Raw genomic sequence first — 27,806 nt, 5'->3', positions numbered from 1 at the left:
GGTCCCCATGTGGTAGGACATTACGGGTTAAGGGTTAGTAAAGAAAGTACCCCTGGTCTGTTAGGGAGTGGTGAGATCACCACCTCCGAACTAGTTCCCAGTACTGCTGGGAAACACACCACACCACCCCAGCATACGTTCCACTAAGACTGTCTTTCGATGACTGTCTATGTGCCCCTTTCGCGGTCTTCGCCCCCTCTGTGGGATGTCTAGGAGGATCAGCAATTCCGATGATAAAACTCTTGAAATTGCTTTGTGCACAACTGCAGCAGAAGATACGATTAATAACTGAAGCTCTTCTTCTTTATCTTCTTTATCTTGAATCACAAACTATATCTTGTACAACAGTCGAAAAATCTTTTGTTTCATATCCGACATTTCAAAGGAAATGCAAGCCAGGCGCACCTTTCTTTCCACCCAAAAAAAGAGAGGGAGGGAGAGAGGGAGAGACGCAGCGTTAAGTTGCACAAAATGAACTTCCTTCCGAGCAGTGTCTTTCCTGTCGCGCCTGAATGGCCGACTTCCACACAATCCTGCTGACCCCCTCTGACCCCCCCCTTTTCACAGCGTAACCGCCCGCCCATTTCTGGCTGTGTAGAAAATAAAACTTTTTTGGGGCCGCAATCCCAGACGGTCGAAAAACCACAACGCCGAAAAATAAAAGCACCCAACGAGAAACCCAAACCCAAACCGAAGCCGAAGGAAAACTTTAAGCTCATTTCAGCCTTTTACATATAAAGTTGTCTAGTCCGTCTGTCTCTCTCTCTGTCTCTCTCTCTCTCTGTCTGCACGACGCCGCCGTCGAACAATACAAATGGCTAGGAAAAGCGAACAAACGGTCCGAACTGTGGCCCAGACACGTCTCCTCCTTCTCTCTAGGGGGGTCATCCAGGGGGGGGAGGGGGGCAGAAACCAGCTAACCAGTTAATTTCCAAATTGTGAACATTACCAAAAAGTGCGATGTGTGGACGGGGCTAGAAGGCTGTAAGAGTAGGAGTGAACTATGGCAGGGAAGTGCCCGAGGTGGGTGGAGTGGCAAAGAGGGGAGCTAGAGATTACTTCCCGATCGTGAGTCAAAGAATTGAAAGCTCTCGATTTTTTGGTATTCCGTTCCATTCCTTATACGATAGTAACTATAACGATAATATCTAACCTTATACGATAGTATCTTATGAATGCCAATTCTATAAATTATAAAAAGTGGTAAGATACACCATTTAAGACTGAGCTGGCTCCAGGATCTCTTTAAAGAGAAGCTAGCATAGAGTTCAAAAGCCAGCTCGAGCCATTGAACGTAATAACAAAATTCCTCGTGCTTCACGATACCATCTCCACGGGTCGGACAGCCCGGATGGACAACGGTTCGGCTTGATTTGATACGCCGCAACTAGTTCAAAACTACACAGCGGCTGCACCACACACTACACTGGCCTACACACGACACGACGCTGCGAGGAGTGGAATGGTAAATGCGCTCGGGAGTGGACCGGCTCTGGGTTTTTAACTGCGGGGCAGTGGGGCTGGGGGCGGCGACGAATGGTGTTTTGGCCTGGCCAAGAACAACAAAAGCAGCAGCCGGCTGTGTTGGCCACAAAAGCCGACTGGACTGATCAGAGGAGGGGCCATAGCCATAGCCATAGCGTCATCATTGCCAAAGCATAAAACTTGTTTCTGTCTAAACATGGAACAGGCAGGCGGTGGAGGCCCCCAAAACCCCAGACCCCACCCTGAGCTTCTCCTCTGCCCCTGGTTGCAAGCCAGTCTGAAATATCTTCCGGCTTGGGCGATGCCAACGGCAGCAGCAGCAGAAAACAGCAACAACTGCGGCACTTTGGACGCAGTTCCGTGGACGACGGCTTGGGCAAGTTTTCCATTGTTGAAAGGTTTCCAAAAAAAGAAGTAGCCCCTTTGCCCCCCCCCCTCCCCCCCTTTCTCCCTCTCGTTGCAGCAACGCTCCATTCGCATTTTTCCCATTGTTGGAGAAAGAGGGGGCACGAGCAGGGTAGGGCTGGGAGCCAGAGGCCCCCTTTGGCATCGGCCTCGGCCTCGGCCTGCATTAATATTGTGATTTGGAAATTACGAAATTCTCCAGCGACGGATAAAATTGAAGCAGTGGCTGGCTGTGCTGTTCGCCCTGATCTATTGTTGTTGTGCCCCTCTGCTGGCTGCTCTGCTGCTGAATCCGCGATAAATTTCATTTGAAAAAGTATAGTCCAACGGGGAATGTGGCGGCAAAAGAATGTGAAATGTGGGGAGCTGAATAGCAGCTGATGAAGAAAATGAGGATTCGCGGAAAGGAAATGCAACAAAACAAAATAGATTCTTATAAACCGAGAAGAACCCCGAGTGATCTTGACCTTTTTCGTTACGTTTCCAATTTCTAATTCTGATAAAAAATCAGTGGGAACATTTCTATATAATTTATATTGCATTCTACGAAGGGAAATATGCAATAAATTTATATTTCTATACCACAATATATTTTCCATAACGTTATTTCCCCCTTCCCCTTTCTTTAAGTGTATGTGCCTCATGATCACACATTTGTTTTGTGGCAATAATAGCAGCAATCTCCCAAAAAAAACCACTGGAAGAGAGTCTCAGGCAAACTCTTTAACAAATGAAGTTCATTGCCATTGGATCGGGGGTCTTTAATGAGGTTTATGGTCCATTAAAAGATCATCAGTAGAGGAGCCGGCTGATGAATCAATTTTCTTGGCAATGGAGGAGATTCCCTCGAATTTGGGTTACAGTTGCGTGCCTTCCACCTGTGCCTCTGCCTCTGCCTCTGCCTTTGTGCCCTGCCTTTCCCCCTTACAGTTTCCTTCACCTTTGCAACCCAAAAGCCCACTTACCCGCTTGACTTGCTCTCTCACACACATACACTCGCACATACACTCGCACAGACAATGCAGAGCAATTCATAATTAACATAATTGAGGCACAGCACAGCACAGCCGCTGCCACCGCCGTCGCCTTTGAATGTGTGCTTCATTTTTTTGTGCTTTGATGAGCAGAAAGCGATGCCCTGGAACAGAGGTTACAACGATGAGGACGGCCATAAAAATACACAACAACAACAAGTAACCCCCAGGTGCAAGGCAGAAAGAGAGAGAGAGAGAAAACGAAACAATATGTAATTTCTACGCAAAAATGTTTTTACATGGCAGAGAGCGGGAGGGCGACAGGGCGACAGGCACCAACAGCAACAAGAAGGAGAAGATGAAGATGAAGAAGAACAAAGGTAGAAAGCCCAAACAACAACAAAAAATACAGGCTAGACCGAAGAATACCCTGACATAGCTGCGGAACTTAAAAAACATGGCTTTATACATTTTACTCTTTCTGCAGATCGTGAATATACATTTTAAGAAAACTCTGGGCTCTCCCCATCCCGCGTTGCAAACATTTCCATAAAATCATAATACCATATGCAGAAAGGGTCTAGCCAGAAGAAGAATGAGTAAATTGACTTTGATGTACACCAATACTCTTTCAGCCACACACAAACATATGTACACATGTATTTGACTTACCTGCGACTCTGATGCTGCGGTGCTGCTGCTGCTTACTGCGCTTTTTCTGCTGCTGCAAAAATTCGGGGTGACGGTGACCCCAAGCCTGACTTGAAGTTGGTGGCCTGACCTTCGATATGGCGACGCACAAAATGCCCGCTGCCCGCTGGAATGTGGGGCCTGCTGACGTCGTGTTGCGTTTTGCTGTTATCTTTTACTTGCTCTCTTCTGTTTTATTGCTTGTTCAATGCCGGCTGTGCAGTCGCCGTCGCTGCTTCGACTTCTGCTGACACAAAGGTGATGGTGCTTTTGCTCTTTTTCGTTTTCGCACCACTAAGCTCTTTTCTTCTTCTTCGCTTTCGCACCTCCTAAGCTCTTCAAGCTACAATAAAACTGCCGTTATTCATTGACGAATTGCCCTTCGACTGACACTCGATAGAGTCAGGGTGAGAGGGGGGCAAGCAGGGGTACACACACACATCGCAGACACAACACCACAAAATATTTCCACAATTAAATCATTCACATTTTTATTTTGAATATTTTGCAAGCTTTTCTTGTATGGTACGAGTACGATAATATCACGGTCAACTGGTTTTTTTGGTTTTATTAATGCTGTCATCTCCACTATTTGCTGATGATTGGAAAAGCAAATAAACGGAGGAACGTTTTCCCGGCGGCCCGTCCAAAAGGAAATGCAGCAAACGGCACGCGACGCACGTACACAATGGGAGTCACAGAAATGGGTCTGAGAGAGTCTGTGTGTGTGGATTCAATCATGGTGTTGTTGTACGAGGTGAGGAATCCACAGAGATGACTCTCACGATCACCTCAAGATGGGTCTGAAGGAAGAGAAACAAAATCTAGCGTTCTCTTGAATTCCTCACCTTGTTCAAACACACTTTGGGGCTCACTTTGCTCTGGCAAAAGTCAAACTGTAAATTGAATTTCAGTTTTTCAATTTACGCTCCTCTCAATTAAATCATTAAGAGGAGGGCAAAAAGATTACGATTACGCCACCATCTAGCGCTCGAGGGTGCCCCTCTGGACAATCCCCCCTCCATTTTGCACCGTCTGTTGCCGTCTGTTCATGTGTGTGAGTGATTTTGCGTGTTTTTCGGTGAATTCTCAAAAATTTAATTACGCACCGAATGCAATCGAAAGCAAATTACACATATTTGCAATTGATTTTTGGTAATTGAACGGCTCTTGAAAGTAATTAAATTGTTACTTCACACACACACACATACAGTCGCGCAAACAGCAGCCAAAAACCAGTCACACACACACACACAAACCGTTGTATCGCCCTCTGCTGCGCCGACGCAACCGCGGTAGAACCACTTCTCACTCAATCTCTTTTAATCTCTGCCTCGCTTTTACCTTTTTCGCTATTTCTATTCTATTTAGCATTCGTTTTTTTCACACGCTGCACGGGGAATAATCAAACAATACTTCGAAAAAGCCACTGAGAACCAACACAAATACACGCGCAAACGAGCGCCCTTCTCCATGCACTTACACACACGCGGTATTTACAACACAAAATTTTTATAAACAATGCCGCTCACCGCCGACGCAAGATTTTCAATCGACACACGGGTGCGACGGTGGCAGAGAGTCACGACCAGCACGCCACGAAAGCCAAACGAAGAGTCAGGCACGGCACGACACCCACACGGGTTGGGGCTTTGGGGCCTTTGGGGCTCTGCACTTGTTGCGCCCTCGCAGCTGTGTTTTGGCCACGAGGCGTTATGGTATTTACACACTGTTTGGTTTTTTTTTTGTGGCATTTTTAGGGTATTTTATTTGGCATGCACTTGTTGCGCTCCAGCAGTGCTGCCAGATTTCAGTGTCAGTGCACACCAGATTTTAAGTTTTGATATTCCGTCGGATATTACTATCTAGATAGGTCTCCTAGCCCTGCCCACATAATTTTAAACGATTAATGAATAAATTTTCTACTTGACTGGTTTATTTTAAACTCTTGCTTTGGTTGGATTTAGTCTAAAAAAAGGTTTAAACAAAAAAGGTAAAAAAAAAAACAGTGGCAACGTAAGTGAGAAATAGAATAGAAATAGAGAAATAGGGTATTTTCGTTAATATATATGAAGAAACTGTTTTTCCAAGCTGTTTTAAAACGTAATTTATATAGAAATTATCTCAGATTGTCATGTTTTAGACATATTTTGGCATATGTTTAGGGTCTTGTTAAAATCACGTCCCCAATACACGTTCTTGGTTTCTGTAAGAAGACCAAAACCTTCAAAATATCGTTTAAATACCTTTAAAACAAAGACAGTTTTATGGCCTTTATTGGTGCATTAGATGACAAACATTTTCTCAATTCTAGAACATCCATTTTCTCAATCCGCGTCATGTCGTGAACAATGCTGCCCATACAAATTGAATGTTGCCAGCAACATAAAACGTAAGAAAACGTAAGTGAGTATGGAATGTAGGGACATTGTTGAGCTGAAAAGGGACATTTTGGCGAGGAAAAATCCCATCAGAGAAAATACCAAAAATGTCCCACCAATCTGGAGCGCCAAATAGAAATTGTTTGAAAGTGAATGAGTGAAAGGATTTAAATCCAATCCATTGGAATAAATGATGCTCGTAAGTACGTAAGACGTAAATATAGAAGATTCTATACCCTTTGTTCTCCTAACTGGCTGATTTTAATCGGTTGTGCCAGGGCTCAGCTGTACTGCCCCAAGGTATATTACATGGAAGGATAGGTTGCAAAAAGTATGAAAAGTATTCGATACTAATATAGATGTAATTATCGATTCAGGAATTCATAATCGAACAATGTTCCGCCTTTAGCCGCTAGGTGGCGCCATGAACCAAGTAAATAGTTCCGCTTTTAACCGCTATGTGAAAAGTAGTTCAGGAAACAACCTCTGCTGTCCCCACAGCCGGTAGTCTGCGTTTGTGCTGCGGTCACACTGGCGCTAAGTTACGCGCGCACTGTTATTTGGATTCAAATGATAAATTTTTGTTTGCAAATTCCTGAAAATACTCCAATACTTCCACCCAATACTCCAAAAAATCAAAAGATTTCGTAATTTTTTTTTAACAAATTCTTTATATTTGCTTGCATTTTTTATGTTTTTTTTGCTATTTTTTCCGTTTTCTTTTCACTTTTTTCTTTTATAAAACTTTGTTTTAAGTTGTTCTTTTTCATGTATTTTGTTTTGTTTTTGTATCCATCCGCTGCTCTTGTATATAAATAATAATACTTATAGGCTAGGTAATATAGTAAACTTTTTGTGTTTTGTTTCGATCTTAACGCAATATATAATCAATTTTTTGTTTTTTGCCAAAAACTGAAAAAATTTTTGTTTCATTAATTGATCTTGTGTGTTGTTTTTGTTTATTGGTGATTTTTCTTCTGGTTGTTTTTTGGAATCGAAAAACTCTTTCTGGCAACAACAATTGCAACTAACAAAGCTAATGGTACATATATGTATGCCTAAATTCTATATAATCGCGATCTCTTAGTTTTCTAACATTTGTTGTTTTTTTTATATACACTTACAAAAATTTGCTAGTAGTTTTGCTTGCATGTCGATCTATCTGGGGCTTTTCTCTGCTTATTTTTTAATCATTTTTTTAATTTACAAATTGCTCTGCTTTTGTGTGTGTGTGGAAGGGAGGGGCAGGCGACTTTAAGGGGTACTTCAAGGGTATATTCATGCACTTTCACAACCTGAGCATATTACTATCTCGCTCGCTATCTCGCGCTCTCTCTCTCTCGCAATCGCACAATCCCTTCCACTATTTCACGTTTCAATACTGCTTGGAATTTCTAGTGGCGCCCCACCAGGCACAGGAACTGTAGGCGGTGGGAGCAGCGTGACCAGCACGCTCCTGCACCACCTGTCTTTGTCCGGATGGGGTGGGGGCGCCGCCAAACGTCGCCTACAACTGATACTAACTCCCGACCATAATGTGGGCGGGCTGCTCCAGCTCGTTCTCGTGGTGGAGCCGCGCATTGGCCACCGGCCCGCTGAGGCCGCTCTTGAAGAGCTCGTCCGAAGAGAGCTTGCAGCTCGGTACCAGCTCGGTGAACTCTGACCCCAGGCCGAATTCCATGTCCAAGAATCCGTACTCCCAGGTATTGGCACCCGCACTCACATTCGAGCTGATGCTGCTCACATACGACGACGTCAGCGAGTGGGTGGCCGAGGAGATGGTCGACAAGGTGGTGAAGGTCGCTGTGGTGGAGGAGCTGCCGCCGCCGGAACTGGTGGCACCACTGGCACTGCCACTGCTGCCACCTCCACTGGAGCCCGCCTGCACGGTTGTGAAGCTCCCACTGAAGGCCAGCGTGGAACCAGAGCTGGAGGATGCTGCTCCTGCCACAGACACAGGCACTGCTGTGGGCGTGGCTGCCGCAGGGAGAATGTTGAACAAATCGTTGTTGTTTAGGGGATCCAGTGCGGATTGTGAGCTCAGGCTGAGCACCGAACTCCAGTTGATGGAACGCGTGGAGTCGTCATCCGCATAGCCCGAGTCGCTGGTGTCGCTGGTGCCAGTAGTCACTGTGGGGGTCCCACTGTTGTTGTTATTGCTGTTGGTGCTGGGAGGAGTGCTCCCATTGCTGGCGGGGCTGTTGGTTTGTGGCAGGGTAAGACTGGAGCTGCTGCTGGCGACACTGGAGCTATTGCTGGTGGCAGAGGCGGAGTCGGAGGAGCTGCTGCTCACAGGACTCGTGGCTACCGTTGTTGTTGGTGCGGATGTTGCGGATGCTGCTGCTGCAGAGGAGGTAGTGGGGGGGCAGGTGGGAAACGGTGTGGCACGTCCAGATTGCGACTCCCGGAAGGGATAATGATCGTAGGGATGCAGACTACTCCCGCTCGTTGTTGCTGCTGCTGCAGATTGGGTTGGCGCCGACGTATCACAGTTGTTGGCTTGCCCCTGGAATCCTGCAACTCCCACGACTCCCCCCCTGTAGCCACCCGCTGGCTGTGGGTCCAATCTCTCGTGATATCCACCATGCTGCTGCTGCTGCTGTTGCTGTTGCTGTTGTGGTTGGAAATTGATCTGTTGGTAGTGATCCATGTTGGCCAAACGCGCACAATTCAGCACGGGGGCATACTCCAACTGTTGCTGTTGTTGTTGGGGATGTGGATGCGGATGCAGTTGCGCCGCTGGCGGGGATTGTTGCTGCTGCTGTTGCTGTTGTTGCTGATACGCCGGATGATATTGCGCCGCTTGGGCAGCCGCTGCTGCAGCGGCTGCTGCTGCTGCCGCCGCCTGCTGGTGATGCTGCTGGGCCGCCTGATGCAGCTCCTTGGCCTCCGCTTCGATCTCCCTATCGATGCGCTTGAGGGTGTTGCAGATGAGCACCGAACGGTAGAGCGATTGCTCCGATACCTGCCGGAAGCGGGAGAGCTTGAACATCGACAGATTGCGGATCTTCAGGCGCGTGTCCTTGTAGCAGCTCCTGTTTGCGCTGCACCAACCGCTGGCGCGTCCATCGCAGCACCGCTTGAGGGGCAGGCCATGCAGGGGCAGACCGGCAAACGGGGGCACTGGCGCCGTGGAGGGAGGCGGACTGCTGGGCGAGGCGGCCGACGAGGGGCTGGTGGCTCCGGCAGCGGCTGCCGCACTGCTGCATCCCAGATCCAGGTAGGATTTCCCATTCTCCGCACAGCGGATCGTCTGCTGGGGCGCCGCCGGCTGCTGTTGCGGGTACGCGGGTGCCACTCCGCCGGGACTTCCGCTCTCATAGAACTGCTGCTGGCCCGCGGGCGAGGAAGGAGCCGATATTCCCGACCATTGGGGCGAGGCGAAGCCTCGCGCCTGCTGCTGCTGCTGCTGCTGTGGCTGTGGCTGGGCCTGTTGGGGCGTTGGCTGCGTCATGTGCTGGGGGCCACCGGTCCGCGAGCAATTCTGTTGCGGAAAGGGCTCAGAGTAGTAGTTGGGCTGCCGGCTGCCATATCCCGGGGCATAGCTGCTCCTCTGCTGCTGTTGCTGCACCACAGCCTGCTGATGTTGCTGCTGTTGCACGACTGCCTGCTGCTGATGCTGGATGGGATGGGGATGGGGATGCGCTGGCAGCTGGTGCGGATGGGGATGTGGCAGCGGCACAAACGGATGGTAGCGCATGGGGCAGTAGGTGGGTATGATGGTCTCCTCCTCCTCGTAATCATCCTCAAAGTCATCATCGTCGTCGTCCAGCTCATCGGCGCTCAGGAGCGTGGTGGCCAGGGTGGAGCGTGTGGCAATGCTGCCCCACGGATCGCTCGGCACGGCCACGGCCTGCAGCTTGGAGATGCAATCCTCGGCGCCCCCACCAATCACAGAGGACGGAGTGCCAGTGCCAGTGACAGTGACCGAGGAGGCACCGCTCCAGGGCTCGCAGGGCACAGCAGCCACCACCTCCAGCTTGGCGATGCTGTCCTCGGGTATGGCCGCACTCGCCGTCGGTGGCAGGGGCACCTCCGACTGGCTCTTCGCGCTAGTAACTTCGCTACCATTCGAGATGGTGATGATGCTGCTATCCGACTTGGACTCTGCATCCACAATGATGATGTGATTGTTGTTCGATTCAACAGTCGTCGTCGTCGTTGTCATCGCCTCTCCCTGTTGTTGCAAGTGCTGCTGTTGCTCCTCTAGCGATTCCAGGTAGTTGTTGTTGCTGATGGCCCATTTGTTGGCCTTGTGGGGGGGCGGGGCACAGTTGCCCGTGTACGTGGTATTGGCATCCTTGCTGTCAAAGGTCAGCTCATGCTTCCGCTTTGTGGCGGCTGTTGCTTGAAGACCCATCGCTGAATTTACCTGCAAAAAGGAGAGACATTTTCGTTTAGAGAATTGCCGCCAAAAAATGTCAGGAAAAATCAAGACTTAAGAGCAGGGAGACTCTACTTTGTATCATAAATTTCCACGCAAGCGACAGGAGCTCCTCACAAAGGACACACGAAAACAACAACAAAAACTTATCAAGAAAATGGAAGCTCCATTCCCCCCCCCCACCCCCCCATGCCTTCTGTTTTTCCACCCACTCAAAGGCGCAGAGACCAAGAGCCGCATGAAAATGAGATGGGGAAAATGCCAGGCAACAAACAGTCAAGCGGCAAAGTCGAGGAGTAGTCTTCCCGTTCGCCTGTCTGTCTGTCTGTCTGTCTGTCAGTCAGGATGCCACCCTGCCATGCCCTTAGCCTTCCTCCCACCCCAATCCCACTCCCAACCACCCACCCACCCACTCTCCCATTCCTCTGCCACCCACACCCAAATCCCTCTTCCTTCCTTCCCCCATGTATTCCGCACTGTGGCATTGCTCATCGGCGTTTCACTGCCTGCTACTCGACTCGAGAAATCTTCTTAAAATAAAACCCAGAGCGAACGACGGAGAAAGAATGAATGATAGAAAGAGAGGGTGGCGTCGGGGAGAAAGCAGTGTGGGATGATTGCCTTCGATTTTGCTTCTTCTTTCTGTTGCTGTTTCTTCCTGTCTTCATCTCTCTCTCTCTCTTTCTTTCCCACACATGCAACTTCCGCGCACGCAGCATTTACTGCGCGAGAGAATTTTTCAGATGCTCGTTTTTTGTTCTTTTCGAAACTATTTTTGGGTTTCTTTCTTGAGATTCTTTCGGAAATTTTGGAACAACTTTTTTTTGGAATTTTTGCATCGAAGAGTTTTTCTATGGATATATGTTAAAACTCATTCCGTTCGGGAAAAGGATATTTGAAAAACTGATGAATTATGTAGATCCCAAGTTTATTCATAAAAAAGGTTAATATTTCGATTTTAATTGATCCTAAATCACCAGAAACTGGATTCATTTTTGCTATACCAGATTTACTAGGAATATACATAAGCTCTCCCTAACAGTTCAGATTCACAAAACCAAACGATCGTAATATATCATGTGCATTCAAATCGTAAGCTAACAAATAATTCTATTCTAATTCTAAAATATTCTAATTACTCTACCAAAAACTAAATTCATCGTTAATACAGTATTAAAAACCACCAGAACTCTGTAATAAATTCAAAAACCGATCGAATCTTCCTCTAGTAATACCTGTATCTAGATATATGTATATATATGCAACGTTAATCTCCACCGATCTGAGATCTCTCTGTCATTTCTCTAGCTGCAAGACTTTCGCCTTTTTTCAGTGTTGCCACCATTCAATTTCGGGGCAGGTAACTCTATGCAGCGAAGAACAAGCGCGGCGGCCTCGGCCTCGGTCTGGTCTGTCTCGTCTCCCTTTCGGTTTTTTGAACATCTGTGCAGCGAACGACGGCCGGCCTTTGTGAAGAGCGGCGTCATATTTATAAGGGTTGCCATATGCTCGCATATTTTGCTGTTGCTGCCACATACTGCTGCTGTTGCAGTTGCCATCAGCATTGAGGGGGAAAATAATATAAACGGAGGACCGAGCGCATCGTCGCCACGGCTGGGCTTTGCTTTGGGGTGAGTTTTCAGTTCACTTTTTTCAGATATCGTCATCGTCGTCGTCGTCGTAGTCGTCGTCGTCGTGGCTGAGTCGCATGTGTTTCGCATTTTTCGTTCCCTATGACAATCTCTGGTCCCTCTCCATGCCCTTGCTGTGTTGTTTGCCTTTGCCTGCTGTCTGCCTCTGTTCCCATTCCCGTTCCCGTTCCCTGCCTCATCATCGCCGCATTTCATCCCTCGTTACTCGTTCGTGTGTGCAGCTGTATTTTTGGTTATTTTTGGTATAGGGGCTGGAGCAAGAGTCTCGAGTCGTCTCTCGTCTAGACACACACGCTCCATGACCGGGCCATAGACATGGACATGGTCTTCCTTTTGGGAACGAAACAGCGTCTTCTTTGATGATTCTTTCGCTGCCATTTCCATTGTATTGTTGCCTCTGCTCTGCTCTGAGTCATGTCTTGTTCTATGGGCTTATCATCATCAAAGGCGAGTCGAGTTGAGTTGAGTTGAGTCGTCGTCATCGGGCGACATTAGTGTGTGCATGCCTTATTGTTCTGGCGACGACTGGTCGTATGTGTAATGTCCGCCGATGCTAAAAGCCAAAGCACATCGCGCATACGCCGTGCGGAACGGATCTGTTTGGCTTTTTGCAAAAAAGCTGAAAAGCTCTCCCCGTTTAGAGGCAAAAAGCTTTTGAAACGGGAAAACAATCGAATCGAATTACAACAAAAAGAACAAAAAAACTTTCTACGCTAATTTTTCAGTTTTCTTTCGATTTTTGTTGAAGAGATGGAGAAATTGTTGTTGCATGTGTTGCGAGTGCTGCCATCATTATAAGCAGCCAGAGGAGATCAAGCCACAGCTCAAGTCTGAGCCGCTGATGGTGATGATGATGATGATTTTGAGGCTGAATTGCCACACCAACATCACTCCCAGCTACAGCCAGTTCCAAGCAGCTAACAGCAGCACAAAAGCCAGCCAGTCCCCAACGCAATCCCAGTCCCCACTCTCGGGGCCACAGCCAGAGCCAGAGCCAACGTTCGTTCGTTCGTTCGCTTTTTACCATTAAAACACAGCAGCAGCATTTTACGCTTCGCCAGCAACTCGTTTCAGCTGCTGGCACTGGCACTGGCACTGCTGGCTACGAAGGAGAGATACAGATATACAGATACATTTCCGACTGCTGTAAGACGGCAACGGTCTCCGTCTCCGTCTCCGGCTGGCTCCACATTGACGGCCCGGCCTGTGTGAGTCTCGACTCTCGAGCTCTGGAGTCTAAAGCTCGCACGCAGCGTTGCTGTTGCTGTTGCTGCAGTTGTTGCTGCCACAACAACAACAACAACAGCCATGCTACCTTCAAATTCCACAATATTCAAGTTTCAGGTTATGAGCCAACCAAACGGCCAGGCAGCCAGGCAGCCAGTCAGGCCCGAACGAGCCACCGAACGAACGAACAGAAAACCAACAGAAAACCTGAAAACCACAGAGCCCCACACACAGCTACAGCCAGAGACAGAGGCACAGGCAGAGCCCCGTCATCGTCGGAGGCAGCGCAACAACAACTCGACTCGACTCGACTCGAAATGTTTGCCCGAAAGCCAGAGACAACGAAACATCGTAGTCTTCGTCGTCCGCTTGGGCCGGGCACAGTGGAGCAGAAGTGAAACGATATTACTTGAAGTGTTGTTGGAACATGGAACATAGGGAAGTCCCGAACTATGGGCATATGTCTTAGATGATCTTAAAACTAAATGAAATTACTCAAAATCTTTGAGAATAAGAAATCATAGTTTTAGGAATAGACTTAGTTATAAACAGCAAAATTTCTCCCTTTGGATAGATCTTCGTAAATCAGAGAATCTCCAGAATCCCTAAAAACATTAAAAATCAACAACTCTATAAAGAGTGATAGAAAATTTCTTCTTTAGTTTACCCCACCACCACTAGAAACCATATCCATTCCACTGTACCCCGTTTGGGCCACAGCACAGCACCGCCGCTCAAAAGTCGACTTCCAAGCATTAAAGTCGGTCGCTACCTCTGTGCCTCGCCGGCCTGGTCGAGTCGAGTCGATTCGAGTCGTTGGGTCGGGTCTGGTGTGGGGCTCTGGCTCTGGCTCTGGCTCTGACTCTACCGCTGACTGTGAGCCCCACTTGGAATTCTTCAACAACGTGCGATAGCAGCGAAAACGAAGCGAAGCGGGGCAACAAAAAAAAAAAAAATCAACAAGATTGAAGAAGAAAAAAACCCAAGTTTCAGTTTTCGACAAAAGCCAGAGGTAGAGCTCGAACCCGAGACGGAGACAGCGGCTCCGAGACCGAACCCGAGCTGATCCGCGACTTTGGCTTGGTCGAAACGACGATCTCCAGACCAGATCCACAGTCCAGGCAGTCCGCACAAAAGCAATTTAAATGTACGATACTCGCGCCAAAGAAGAAGACGAAAAAACATGAAAAAGAGCGTGCGGCGGTGACGGCACACAAGAAGACAACGAAGAGGAAGAGGCATAATAAAAAAGAAGCGGGGCTTAAAGTTTTCGAATAACAAAGATAGAGGGGAAGAGCTGGATGGAAGACAGCGACTGCTCATCATAATAAAACGGACGGAATTGAATGGGAGGGAAGACGAGCGCGAGCACCTAGCACTAGCTTGCTCTTGCTCTTGCTCTCTCCCTCTCTCAAAACTTTGAGTTTGAGTTGGAGATGACGACGCTAGATATGTTGTCTCTTGGTGTTTCCCATGCTGGTGGCCGCTGCTCTCCCACACCCAATACAATGGCTGAGTGGGAGGAAGAGAGAGGCAGAGTGAGCGCCGTAGCGGCACATGATGTTTTGTGGGAAAGGAAACAAATTTTCGACCTGCAACTAGCCTAAATACGTACACTCTTGTTATGATGCAAGGTTATAAGGCAAGGATGATGGGGGTGATGGGGGTGAGGAGGAGCTTTTATATGCGCATATTTTGCGTCGGCCATTTCATGTTGCCGCACGACGACGACCGCCACACGACTGACAGACACCGCAAAAAAAAACCCGCCGAGCCGATGTCGATGTTTGGAGCCAGCCAGCCAGCCGTCGATTGCCCCGCCGAGAGGCAGAGAGGCGGGAGGCAATGGAGGCCGCGACTGGGAACAGAGAGGAGGGAAGGTACAGGAAGCAACAACGACGACGACGAAAATCAGCTGTTTTTGGCGAATTAGAGCAATTTTCAATGCGCCGTTTTTCGTATGTATTTTTTTTTTTTTTGTGCTGTCGAAGATTTATAAGCAGCGACGCCGGCAGAGGAGTTTGGCGTCGCAATTGGTGACATTGAAAATTTGCAAGGCACGGGATGCGGTGCGGACATCTCTCTTTTGCTCTTGCTTATGCTCTCGTACTGGTACTGGTACGGTCTGGTGGTACGGTACGTGAGCATTAATGTGTGTTCCGAACAGCTGACAGCATATAGTACTCTCGTACATGTGTAAATACCCAGCTCCGCTCCACCACACCACCCTCATTCGTGGGGCTAAGAATGGTGGCGTCCCAGTCATGACTTTTGGTCAATGAACCGCCTCATACTTCACAAAAACAAAAAGAAGGAGCCGCAATCAGCTGTTTGGCCTGGTCGCGGACGGACAATTACATATACATATGCAAAGAGCGTTTCTTGAAATGCGAGCTCACACATACACAAATCTCATCCCCTCTTAAGCCGCTGGCCCAAGGGTCGGTCGTCTCTTGGTCCATAGCTGTCGTGTCGTATTCGAATAGATTCTATCCTCTACCTAAGGTCTGAGGACTAATCCTCAAAAAGGATGCAGCGCATTAGGCACGCCATTCGGTCGTTGGTTTTCGGTTTCTAGGAGAGCACCACTTTCTGTAACGGAGGTCTGTTACGTCTACCTGCTCTCCCAGCTATTCCATCTTTTACTATCCCAAGCAAGCCGATCCATCAATATGTCATTTGGACTTCCCAGACTGTAGCTGAATCCGACTGAGATTGAGAGTTTGTGTATTGCCAGTGCCTGAGGGGGGGGGACTATGAAATGGGAATGCAATTGAGAGGAAATCAACCTGTAGGTCACTATCGATAGCCGCAGCTAATAAGAATTCATGGAATTCCCTTGGGATGGGAGTACTTCATATTTTCGTGGGAGTTCCAGTTGTCATGAGGTGGGTTTTAAGATAGATTTAGCTATTTTGCTACAGGTACAGTTAGAGCAAGATTTAGTTGCGTAGGATCAGTGGATAAATTGCTATTATATTCGAATCCCCTATAAAATCCCGGAACTAACTGTTCCACTTATTCTCATAGCCCTGCCCTGCCCAGGCGGCTACCCAGCTGAATCTCTCGCCTCGGACTGTCAGATAAGCCTGATGAGATGATGCTGGTCATCATCACCTCCACTTTCACAGCCCCAATGCCATGCGAAATTTGTTCGCTATGCTATTACCGCTGCCGTTGCTGCTGTTCGCTTATCGCGAGAGCCAAATGATAAGACAACGGCGCGCGAGAACGAATCAACACACGGGCCAGGATTGCGTCAAGTGCTGGCTCTGAATCGGAACCAGGGCTACAATGGCGGTGGCTGGCTAAAAAAAAACAACAGAGACAGAGCCCAAAGCCACCAACAATTGCCGTTAACAATGTTCGCTGCGAATACACTGCGCAAATTGCACGTCGCGCAGTGTACGATACAACAGAAAATTACAACAAAAAATATACCATGGAAAAAATGTATGTACATATATATGTACGAGTAGTATACTGAAATGTACAGAGGCCCCCCAACAGCAAAACGAACGCTCCACTCCACCGTCCACAATTTCCCCATCCACATCCACAGTCACATCTACAGTCGCAGCCCAATGTTGCTGACTCGACTCTGAACGGTACGACGGCGTCACCGTCACCGCCAGTGTATATATACATACATCCCTATATATGTACGCGAGTGTGTGTATGGAATGGGAGAGAATGCCATATAAAAATACTACAAAAGCAGCAGCAGCAGCGAGAGTAGCAACAACTACAACTACAACGAACAGCAATGCGCAAAGCCGACGAGGCGAGATCAGAGCCGAAGCGAACGACACGAAGTACAGTCGCACAGTTAAAAATAAAGTGTGGGCCACAGGGGAGAGTTGGAGGACGGGACCGACGGCATTCGTACAGAGCGAGAAAACCAAGGAAGGTTGGAAGGGGAAACAGAGCCAGCGAGCGAGGGTAAAACAACAAAAGCAAAAGCAAAGGCAGGCAGGCGGCGGCGACGTTGACGTTGGCTCTGCTGGTAAATAATGATGATGGAACCAACTCTGCCGCTGCTGCTCGTATCTGTGTGTAAATTCATGTATAAAATGTATATGTATGTATGCATGTACACAGGGTAAGAGTTGCCATCGCTGTTATATTCGTGTTGTTGCTGTTGCTGGTGCTGCTGCTGCTGCTTTTGATATCGAGGGACGTAATATCGCAACTTTTGCCGTTCAAATTGTGCGGAGCGAACGTTCGTTGGTTCGTTCCGAGACTCGACTCGACTCGAGTTTAATTTTATTGAACGTAGCAGGGAAAAAAGAGCCAGACCATGCCAGCACCAACAACAACATCAGCCAAGACAAATAAATGATGGCAGCAGTGTTGCGTTCCGATTTTTGTAGGAAAAAAATATCTTCTGCTGTGCTTCTTTTGGGCTCGATTCATTTCGTTTTGAAAACACTTTAAAAAAAGAACAAGTAGTAACACAAGGGCTGTCTTTTTTTCTACTACGTTTCGCTTAGAATGGCAAAAAATTGGTGCCTGCAGCGACAGCTTTGGTCATAGCGGGGGCTGACTGTCCTCCCGAAAAACACCCTTCAGCTGTGGTAGAGGTGCACAATGCAGTGCGATGGTGAATATGCCATTTCTCGGACTGCCTCCCCTCCTCCTCGCATGCTACATTTAGCGAAGGTTGTGGTGGGATAACGGATGTTGGGGAACGCGCGTAAAATCACGTAGTTTGAATCCCAAAACGGCAGGCAGGCGGCGCCACAAAAGACCAGCCGTTACGGCGAATGGAGATCATATCAAGGCTGACCATGGTATATTCTCATGGTGTTGTAAGGGAATCAGAACGTACAGTGATGCAGAAACATTATTTATGGAGTCAGTCTAGCTAATTTGTTTGATTTTTTTGAACATTTTTTATGGAACTTTAGAGGTTCGAACTTAGGTTCCCAAAAACGATCCAATTCAATCACATTTTCATCGCACAATTTTCCATGATGTAGATCTTTTCGTTTCCGCTGCCATACTATCTTAAAGCGACAGGACGAGTCCTTTAGCCAAAGTGTATATATTGTATAAGGGCAGAACGGAGAAATTGTAGTCGCTTTAACCATATCCGCCCACTGGGAGCGAGCGCCCAGCCGTGACTATGACGTTGACTCCTGGCTCCCCTCCCGCGCTGCAACACACTTCGATACGCGGCCGCCCACACATACAAGCACAAACACAATCACAGACAACGACAACCCCACCCTCCTGAGCGCCGGCTTCTGCTCCTTCTCTCCTGCTATCCCCCCATATAACACCCTGAACTGTTTATAAAATAACCTTATTTCGCACACACACACACCCCATGTAGATATAGCCTTGTATTGGTGTATGCGTGTGTGTGTGTGTAAGCTCCATCAACGCCCAAAGAGTGGGAGGGTTTCTCCTTCCCTTAATACTCTCTCTCTCTCTCTGTTTCACTCTCTCACTCTGTGTGGCCCTGTCTCTCTTGTGCACTTTATGCCTGACATTATTATAATATTATATTCTTTATAATAATGGGTTGGCAGCACTGGCAGCCGAAAACCACCTACACAGCCCATATACATCACACCCCAAGCCACCCAAAAAACCCACCACCCAACCATCTGCCACCCCCAACCACCACATCTCATCGTGGCAGCGATGTTTCGGCACGACCCTGCGCAGTGGATTCGTATTCGTGCATTGCAGAGCCAAGCATTGGAACCGGCTTTTCTCTATCGTACGACCACTGTACGTATACCCTATTCTGCCCACACGCACATAAACTCTCTCTGTCTCCCACACACCCCCTGGTGGGGTGGATTTGGTGTGTGGTGAGATATGCCGTATGACGTATAAAAGCTAAAAACGTTGGGAAATATAATGAAATTGGGTGAAATGCTCTCTCTCTCTCTCTCTCGCTCTCTCGGCTCTTCTCTGCGCTCTGCCTCCTCCTTTGGTCTGACATAATAAAGCCTACCACCAGGATGCCTGCCTGCCTGGCTAGTGGGACGTGGATGTGGTGGGTGGTGGGTGGTATGCGAGGGTAAAACCACTTTTCGAATTGCACGTACACCACGTGGGTGGAAGGGCAGGAGAGTACACTGCTTGTCCTGGCACTCCCCCACTCATCCACTGCTTGTCCATCCAATGCTTCCCCTCTACATCTATTGCTTGTCCTTCCTCCCACAGACCACCTTTATCCACAACATTGGTTGTGCTCCCTCCTCTCTTCCGCTGCTGCTGCTGCTCCCTCTCTTTCTGCTCTTCCGCTGCTGGTCTGTGTCCTCGTTGATTGTCAAGCAGGAGAGCGGCGGAAAGAAGCTTGAGGATGAACGGTGCCCTGCTTGCTCCACTGCTTGGCGATTGTGAGTGAGTGCGAGAGATGTATTCGCTGCTATGCTTGCTATTACGTTGCATGATAGCTTTAATTTGGCTTAATGGAAATATTCGTGCTCTCTCGTGTTGTTATCCTTAAGCAAGCGAACCTTCCCATCCACCCACTCGTGATGCTGCTGCTGCTGCCACTGACCACTGGTCCGCGTGTTAAGTAGGTGACGCAACCGCAAATTTGCGGCAGGCGATTTAATAATGCTAATGCGTGCGTCCCGTGTTGCATCTGTGTGTGGAGTGGATGTGTAATGGTTGGGACTCGTCGTAGTTGCTGTTGTCTGTGAGTCACGTCATCATCTTCTGCGTCGCCGTTGTCGTCGTCGAACCATTTACGTCGTCGAGCCATTCAGCCAGCCAGCCGGTAATTCCCCGAACCCGTACCAACAGTAGCCGCAGTTGCAGTTGCAGCCACCTACCTCCTGGTGCAAACAAGTGCAAGTGATGCGCATTCATTGATAAGATTTTCTGCCAGCTGTCTTTGCTGCCACTCTGCCCCCCTCTCTCCGCGTATGTGTGTGTGTGTGTGTGTGTGCCTTGGGCATACATTAAGACCAGCCAAGTCCGCGGTTGCCCCCTCTCTCACTTATAGCCATATAAGCCGCCCCATGTGGCACATGTGGCAGGTCTCTCAATCGGTCAACCATGCCATGCTGTGATCTGATCTCTGTTGCACAGTCAAACCCATGTTTTGAGGCTTTTATTGGGTTAAGCTTTGATAAGTTCTGAAATTAAAGGTTTGTTCAACCCCCCAGATATTCAGATACTACGCTGATATGCAGCTCTTATCAGCTTTGAACTTAACCCTCGAATTGGCTTTACTGAACAATCGAAAGTAATTAAGGAAAGCCCTGAAAAATGTTCTAAGAATTTATGACGATAGTCGAAGTAATAATACTTCGGAATAATTGATAGGAAAGCCGGTAAGCTATGAAAGTGATTGGAGATTTGTAGCGACCATCATTGTAGATTGCTGGAGAAAGGGGAATATCTAGGTGAATATCTAGATATCTAGGTGTAGGGATGATATATCATTGAATGATGGATGGATATACAGATAGAGAACCACAATAATAAATAAATAGTAATAGATAGTCGCAATGTTTAAATGTATAGTATAATGGGTTTTTTAGTCAACTTTGATTATTATATATACGGTTACATGTTGGATCGATTAAAAAACCAGGGCAGTATATGGAGAGTCAGTTCTTTAATAGATGCAAATTCAGATGGAAAATGGAAGACATTCCCAACCAAAAGACTTCCTTCAGATTCAGTTTATTCCCTCTTCTGTCCCAATTCAATTCATTCAGGTAAATACCCCTCTGATGATCCCAATTCCCAGTCGCCCCTCAACCCCTCTTGAGTAGTTCCGTTCTTCCATTCAGTTCCGCCCTATACCTGTGTTTCAAACAGCAACCTGACTCCGACTTCGACTCCCATGGCGCGACAAAAGTCGTGACTCGGACCGCAAATGCTCATGCGACCAGATCCCTTCCTTCTCCTCTTGGCTCTGCTGTATGGACTGGCTTTTGTTTACGTTTTTAGAAGAATGAAGAATCTCATGCTACAAGAAATACAAATAAAAAAATAAACTTTTTTTGGCGCGAGCCAGAATCATGGATGAATGGAAGGCAGGGCAGGGTCGTCGTCTCCCTCTCCCTCTCTCGTATCTTTTTTACTTATCATTATTTGAGCTTCTCTTTTTATGATTTTCTTTATTGAACAATTTTCGTATTCGTGTTGCACTTGACCGAAGGAGCGGGGCAACATCAGCAACAAGTTAAGAAGCGTGGTAAATTAAGAGACCGACCGCGCGAGAAACGATACCGCTCCGAGGAGAGGAAAAAAGGATACACGACGGTTCGTGCCCCCTTGAGGCATTTCATTTTTATGGCCACCAGACATGTGGCCATGTGTGCGTATCCTGGGCTGCTGCCACTTGCCACACAAACGAACACATGCAAATGTGTGGCTGCTCTGCTGGCTGCAACCAAACACAGAGCCCAAGTCGCGATTTTCATTCATAAAATCGAAGAGCAAAGAAAATGGGTAACAGAAGGAGGATGCTGCTCTGCTGCCACACAGCGCTGCCGCCTTGCCGCCATGCTGCCACTGCCTCTGCTACCAATAACTCAAAAGGCACGCGCATTCGGAGGCAGGCGCACTTGTGTTAATGTATCTGAAAGTGAAATCACAAAAGGAGGAGGCACACGGCCACGAAACACTCTCGGTCCGCGTCGTGCCCCATCCATGCCCTATGCCGGACCGGCGCCAACTTCAAACTATTTGCAAAGACAGCACAGCGGCCGAGCCTCTCCTTGGTAGCAGTGGCGGTCGCTGTCTGCGTCCGCGTCAGCGTCAGCGTCGCTGCTCAATTAAGTGAATTAAGTCTCGTGCCGGAATTTTGCACCACCCCAGAATATGCCCCAACGAAAACGACAGACCAGACGAAACGAAGGAGAAGAAGAACAAGCAGAACAAAACAACAACAACAACAACAACACATAACCATAAGGAACAATTAAAAAAGAAGAGCAAAAAAAGGAATAAAGATTCGGAGCACTGGGCGGATGGATGGGCATGACGAATATATCAATGCCTTTGATAAGAATGTGTTATGGAGAGATGCAGGGATTCAATGATAGCCATCATGAATATGGAATACCTATTGAACTACGAATTATGATAAGATGATTCACGAATTTGATAGGGTGCGATTTGAAGAAAGAATAGAATTGAAAGAAAACCTATTGAAGCGGAAATAAATTAAAAGCAAATCAGGAAAACAAAGTTATAGAAGTGATCAATGGATATTGAGTGATGCCTCTGAATGAAAAAGGAAATTATAACTGAACTTATGTTGGAAGAAACGACGTTTAGGTTGAGTATTTATTCCAACAAGCATACACCATGCAAAACAGATCATACCCTTTGCTGATTATAGAGGTACAATACTGAGATTATAGAAGGTAGAGGAGGCTTCGGATCCCCAGACCTCTGCCCAGACTAAGAAATGAATGCGGTGGCAGCGCTGCCGCAAACGAAAGAGAAAACGTAAACAGAGCAGTTGACGGCGACAGAGCAACGGGCGACCGACGCCAAAAAGTTTGTTGCTGTAGTGGGAGTGGTGGGGGTGAGAGAGAGAGCACACAGGCAGAGAGTGCAGAGAGAACGAGCCGAAAAAGAGCGTTTTGTGCATGTAATTAATTAAACGAAACGGGCCCCAAAAAGTCAGCTGTCTCTGCTGCTGCGATGTCCAATTGTTGCATTAGACGACTCTATTGCTGGCGACTGAGGAGCACAGCAGCTTAGCCGGCAACAGCGACGTAAGCAGCGGCTATTTTGCATATTGCGAATGTGTACCGATAGATGGCGCTTCATGATGCCCGGTCAGACCGGGGCTGGGGGGCCATGGTCTCTGGCTCGTTGCACGTGCAACTTTTGCATTGTTTACATGTTCAATGAAAGCTGCAGTCGCAACCGCAGCCGTAGCCATAAGCTTCGACTTTATCCTTTAACCGAGTCATGCCACACCACACCACCCACATACGCATTGCCAATAAGCGAGTAGGAGGCGGAGGCCACAAACCACATGTTGAGGGTACGACTACGCGCATTTCTAAGGCACCATCACCATGTTGCAGGTGGTGGGCATACCACCTGAATGATTCACTCAATTTCTAGGAGAAGAACATCCCCTTCCCACACACACACACACGTAGAGCCCTTATCATACTCTGAAACTGAACTTGCGGCAAGTTCAAGTTGCTGATAAAGCTCTCGAAAGAGAAGGGAGGAAAGCGCTGGGATTGAAAACTTAGATATAGGAAGTTAAGGTATTCCGTAAGTGATTGTTAATCTTGAGATTACTATATTCCTTTCGTACCAATACCATGCAATTTTCAGATACAACCTATTTGGAAAAGTTTTCTTTACTTAAGAAACATTTAATCCCTAAATATCTAGAGAAATATCAGACACGTAGTCCTCTGACCCATAATAAGCCCTACACCTCACCGTGAATGTATCCCAGATGAGGTCATACTTCTCCATGTACAACTAGAACATATATAATCCCTTGCAATATCTTCTACAGATCCTATATGATATCACATATTTCTGTCTACGTCCATTTCCACAAAAAAAGTTACATAGAATCGTTTAAGATCTTTCTTATAAACCTCTAAGCCATCTCCTCCACAAAATACACTTTGATCTCTTAAAGATCATCAAAAAGACACTCACCTCTGTGCACATTTTCGGCTGGGCCGTTCTCAAGGATAATGTTATAGTTCACAATGTTTATATCCAATGGATGAAAACGTTAAACGGAATAAAAGTTATTTTTGTAGTAGTTTATTTCTATATATCTCCCTCAAACTGTGGTTCAGTCACTGAGATTGGGAGAATCCGTTGGCGGTCTCAAAGGGCGGCCAGCAGGTGTCCCAAGGAGCAGGAGGAGTAGCACGAGTAGTAGCCTGCCGCCTGGACCAAAGCGGCAACACAGCACTGAACACCAGATGACATTTTCTTAAGAATTTCCTTCAAAGTATAAACTTTATAATGTTTTGTGTTCTTTTGTCATCCCAATCACTTTTTTTTCCGGAATGCAATATATTCAGATTTTGTTGTGTTTCACATTGAATTTCTTAATAATTAATAATTCTTTTTTGGAGCACTTTTTTCTCAAATTGCTATTGGGATTTTGAATTACTTTGAATTACGCGCGCTACTGGTGATGATGATATTTACGTCGTTTTTTCGTATTGGAGCTCTGGCTCTGGCGGACACACGGAGCGAGCGAGCGACGTGAACCTCTGGCAGTCGTGCTGAAATCACAAATAAACTGGTCGGACGTTGTTCAAGAAGCAAGCAGCAGGCAAACCAGCACGCACTCACACAGATACGCCGTAGCGCACACACACACGCCCAGAATTGAATACGAGTAAATGCACCCCTGTTTCGAGGCAGCTAGCAGGCAGTCAGAGCGAGATGCTAAACCATGACCCTCTCTCTTTCTCTCAACGCGCACTTATGTAAAAAGCATTGAAACTGAACGAGTTTCTGGAGAGCAGGGGAGAGCGAGCCGAGCGGCGGTGCAGAGCAGGCAGAGGAAGGGCTACGTATACAATACTGGCGGCATTGCCAGATGTAACGCGGGGCATTGCCAGCAGAAATATTTCAGTGGAATAAAGGCAACGAACAGCACAGCCCAGCAACCACTAACCGATGAAACGACGACGTTGTGCAAACGGTTGTTCGCCGACGAAAGTTGTGGGAGCGGGTGTTTATTTGAAAAGACCTCGCAGCGTTACCAGATAGCCCGATAGCCCAGCTACGATTTGAAATTCGATTGGGATATCAATCAGAAGAAGAAGAGATTTGGAATACTGGTAGAGGTCTCAAGGTATTTTAAATTGAAAGATATAGGAGTGGTCTTAGAGTTTTCAGAATTTCACATTTTTGTGCGCTAATTTGAATTTAAAAGGGATATTTATATATATGTGTATATATTTGTTCTTTATAATCCTTCAAATAACTTCTGATATCTTAAAATGTCACAAAATAAAAGTTCAAGGAAATTACTTTTTGAAAGTAATTGATTTACCAATCAAAGCATCTTGTACTTTTCTAGTACACTACCGCCAAAATTCTTCCAATTTGTTCCACTATAATCAAAGGAAGATATAGCATAAGATTTGAATAAAATCCAAAGTTTTCCCAAAAACTTTCCCATCGAACAGCTCAACGCAACCCACTTTCCCAGTAACTGCCGTTCGCATGAGTCAATTCTCCTACCATATGGCAACCCTGGTCGCGGCACAAATGCTGACTAACAGTCTACCCACACACACACCAGCACACAACACAATCGCACACATACACACAGTTTCTCATTCTCACGAGTGCAAATGCGAGTCGAGAGTGTATGTGCGATGTGCGCTGCTTGTCAGTTGGGATTTCGTATAGTGTGTCGGGTCGGTCGTTTTCGTTTATATAAAGGTACGGTTCCACATGCGCACACATGCACATAGATACAGTGTCCCACACACAGATACGAGTCGCATTTTGTGTGTGTGTGTTGGGTATGTGCCGAAGCAAAGGCACAGCAACAAAGCGAGGCACAGCACAGAGTTGCCGTCTCTCTGCCTCATCCACTGCTGCTTGGTGTTTGGTGCTTTGTGCTCAACATTTTTGTTTATTTCAGTTGCCGCCTCTCCGCTCCGTTCGTATCTGTATCTCTGATGTTGGCGCTGGCTGGCTGGCTGACTGACTGGTTGCTTGGCCGCCGCCTGACTCTCGTAGCTGTGGCTGTATCTTTGTGCCTTGGTGGTGCCGTGCCAGGTACTTTTGGGCCTCGTTTGGTGTGCCGTGTGCGCGCTCTGTGCTATTTTATGCGACGCACTGCTTGGCCTGACTGACAGCAGCCAGCCAAAGCAAAAAATTTTCTGTTGCGGCGGCGTCCGCGTTTGCGTTTTCGCCTTGAAACATTTTGCTGTTTTCGCCGCTGCCGCTGCCGCAGCCACTGCCGGAGCTTATCTCTTGGCCCCAAAAAAAAAAAACAAAATTGCATATGGCCACAACCAAATGCGCGCCAATTCTAATTCGAAGCGAATTTTGATTGAAGGTCAGGCGAAGCAGCAGAAGTGGCTGTGGCACAGTCCGACGCAGGCTGTGGACAAACGTTGACTGATGATTGTTGTTTAAGTCGAGAACTCGAAAACGGAACGGAACGCAACGCAACGGGAGCAGAACCCAAAACACAAATCAAACCAATTTCTGCCGTATCCTGCTTCGGTGCTTTAGTTACCTCTTCGTTGCCTCTGTCGTCGTTTTCGTTGTCGCTGATGTCATTATTTTTGCGAAAAAGGCGACCGAAAAATCGCTGGCTTACTCAATCCAAAGGGGTACGCGCTGTGGCACGACATCGGGTACTTTGTGGAACAGTAGGAGCTACTAGTTGCCGTTTAAGACGACGACGAGGCATACAACTGGTAGATAGGGTTTGAATATGGGTTCAATTGATAGATACTAAAGAAAATTGTAAAGTTCTATAGGCATAGGGTTTTTGTGGGGATAGTACAGTACTATCACTTCTTCGGGTAGAAAGTATTACGGAACTACAAGGCATACAGATACCAAAATACGGATACTCTCATAAGCATAATAGGGGATTTCCGAGAAATGGCTGGGAGTTTGTGTGAGTTTTATAAAAATATACATTACTCAAATTACTCAAAGATTTCTGTAGAGTTTAAGTTTTATTCTCGTATCTCCCATTAACGAATCAACCCATTGGGGGAAACTCGTATCAGCACCCAGAACCCTCAAAAAACTAACCTCTACTTCAACCCCGCATTATTCTTCCTTGGATCGTTTGATGGTCTGTTCTTCGTTGACATTTTCCGCAGCATACTTTTAGAGCCGATAAAGTGATTACCGATTGATCGTATTGAAGATTAAATGATGCGAATGGAATTCAGAAGAAACCACAGCATCTCCCCTCCCATCTTCTTTTCGGTTTCTGTGTTCCGCTGTTTAGTTTAATTCGTGACGCGATGCAACAATAAAAAAACAAAAAACTCAGTTTCCACGTGAGAGTAAAAGCTCCGAAGCTCTGCTGCTGCTCTGCTCTGCTATGCTATGCTGTCGGTTACAGCGGTGTCGCTGTCGATATCGCTGCTCTGCTGGCGATTTAAATATGTTATGATGTTGATGTTGCATGTTCCTCCGCGTCGTCGCCAACCACTGGTTTCAGTGTGGATATTCTCTCTATTTCTATTGCGTTTACTTCCGAGTTCAATGCAAGCAGCGGCGTTGCGCAACCGCCCACACGCGCTCCTCCTCTGCCTCTGCCTCTGCCTCAGCCTCTGCACCCGCCAGCGTTAGCCAGCTTTTCCGCCATACCAAAAGTGTATGTGTGTGTGTGCAAGGCTGCGTCGTGCAAATATTTTGCTAGCATTCGCTATTCACACACATATGCTATGGGGACCGGCACCCCCTAAAGCTTCCATTCCCCCAGCCGACCTATCCATCCATCCCCTTTCGACCATGTCCACCGCCGACGCTCTTGCCGGTACTCACTCTTTCACTCACTCTCGAACAACACACATGTTGCTTCGGTTTAGATTTTAGACGAGTTTTGAATGCGAATTTATGGCCATGGACAGGAGGAGGACCAGCACAAGGACCGCACATAACAATGGCTGAGGCGGCGACATGG

The 27,806-nt window shown here is 47.3% G+C and overlaps 1 protein-coding gene and 2 long non-coding RNA genes across 4 annotated transcripts in view; 1 reads left to right on the top strand and 2 right to left on the bottom strand.

Moving 5' to 3' along the window:
- Positions 1–3,536: 3,536 nt before the first annotated feature.
- LOC26534113 (uncharacterized) lies at positions 3,537–5,406 on the bottom strand. Its single transcript, XR_001451927.2, has 2 exons — positions 4,899–5,406; positions 3,537–3,897 (listed from the first exon to the last, which is right to left on the bottom strand). It is a non-coding gene; the product is annotated as an uncharacterized lncRNA (long non-coding RNA).
- Positions 5,407–6,871: 1,465 nt separating this feature from the next.
- tara (SERTA domain-containing protein 2 taranis) overlaps positions 6,872–27,806 on the bottom strand; it is a 33,080-nt gene continuing 12,145 nt past the window's right edge. Inside the window, exons 1-2 of one of the 2 annotated variants that reach the window (XM_015182607.2) lie at positions 23,828–24,697; positions 6,872–10,307 (exon numbers count right to left, since the gene is read on the bottom strand). In XM_015182607.2, coding sequence (XP_015038093.2) covers positions 7,455–10,307; positions 23,828–23,839 — 2,865 coding nt within the window. In that variant the 5' untranslated portion in view covers positions 23,840–24,697 and the 3' untranslated portion in view covers positions 6,872–7,454. Of the gene's footprint in view, positions 10,308–23,827; positions 24,698–27,806 lie in introns of those variants that run through there. The other variant, XM_001359601.5, reaches the window with a different exon arrangement.
- Positions 25,097–26,145, top strand: LOC117184085 (uncharacterized). Its single transcript, XR_004469286.1, has 2 exons — positions 25,097–25,585; positions 25,791–26,145. It is a non-coding gene; the product is annotated as an uncharacterized lncRNA (long non-coding RNA).

This window comes from Drosophila pseudoobscura, chromosome 2, assembly GCF_009870125.1.
Source record: "Drosophila pseudoobscura strain MV-25-SWS-2005 chromosome 2, UCI_Dpse_MV25, whole genome shotgun sequence".
NCBI lineage: Eukaryota > Metazoa > Arthropoda > Insecta > Diptera > Drosophilidae > Drosophila > Drosophila pseudoobscura.
Note: the sequence above shows the minus strand (reverse complement) of the source record. Positions and strands in the feature narration are given on the sequence as shown.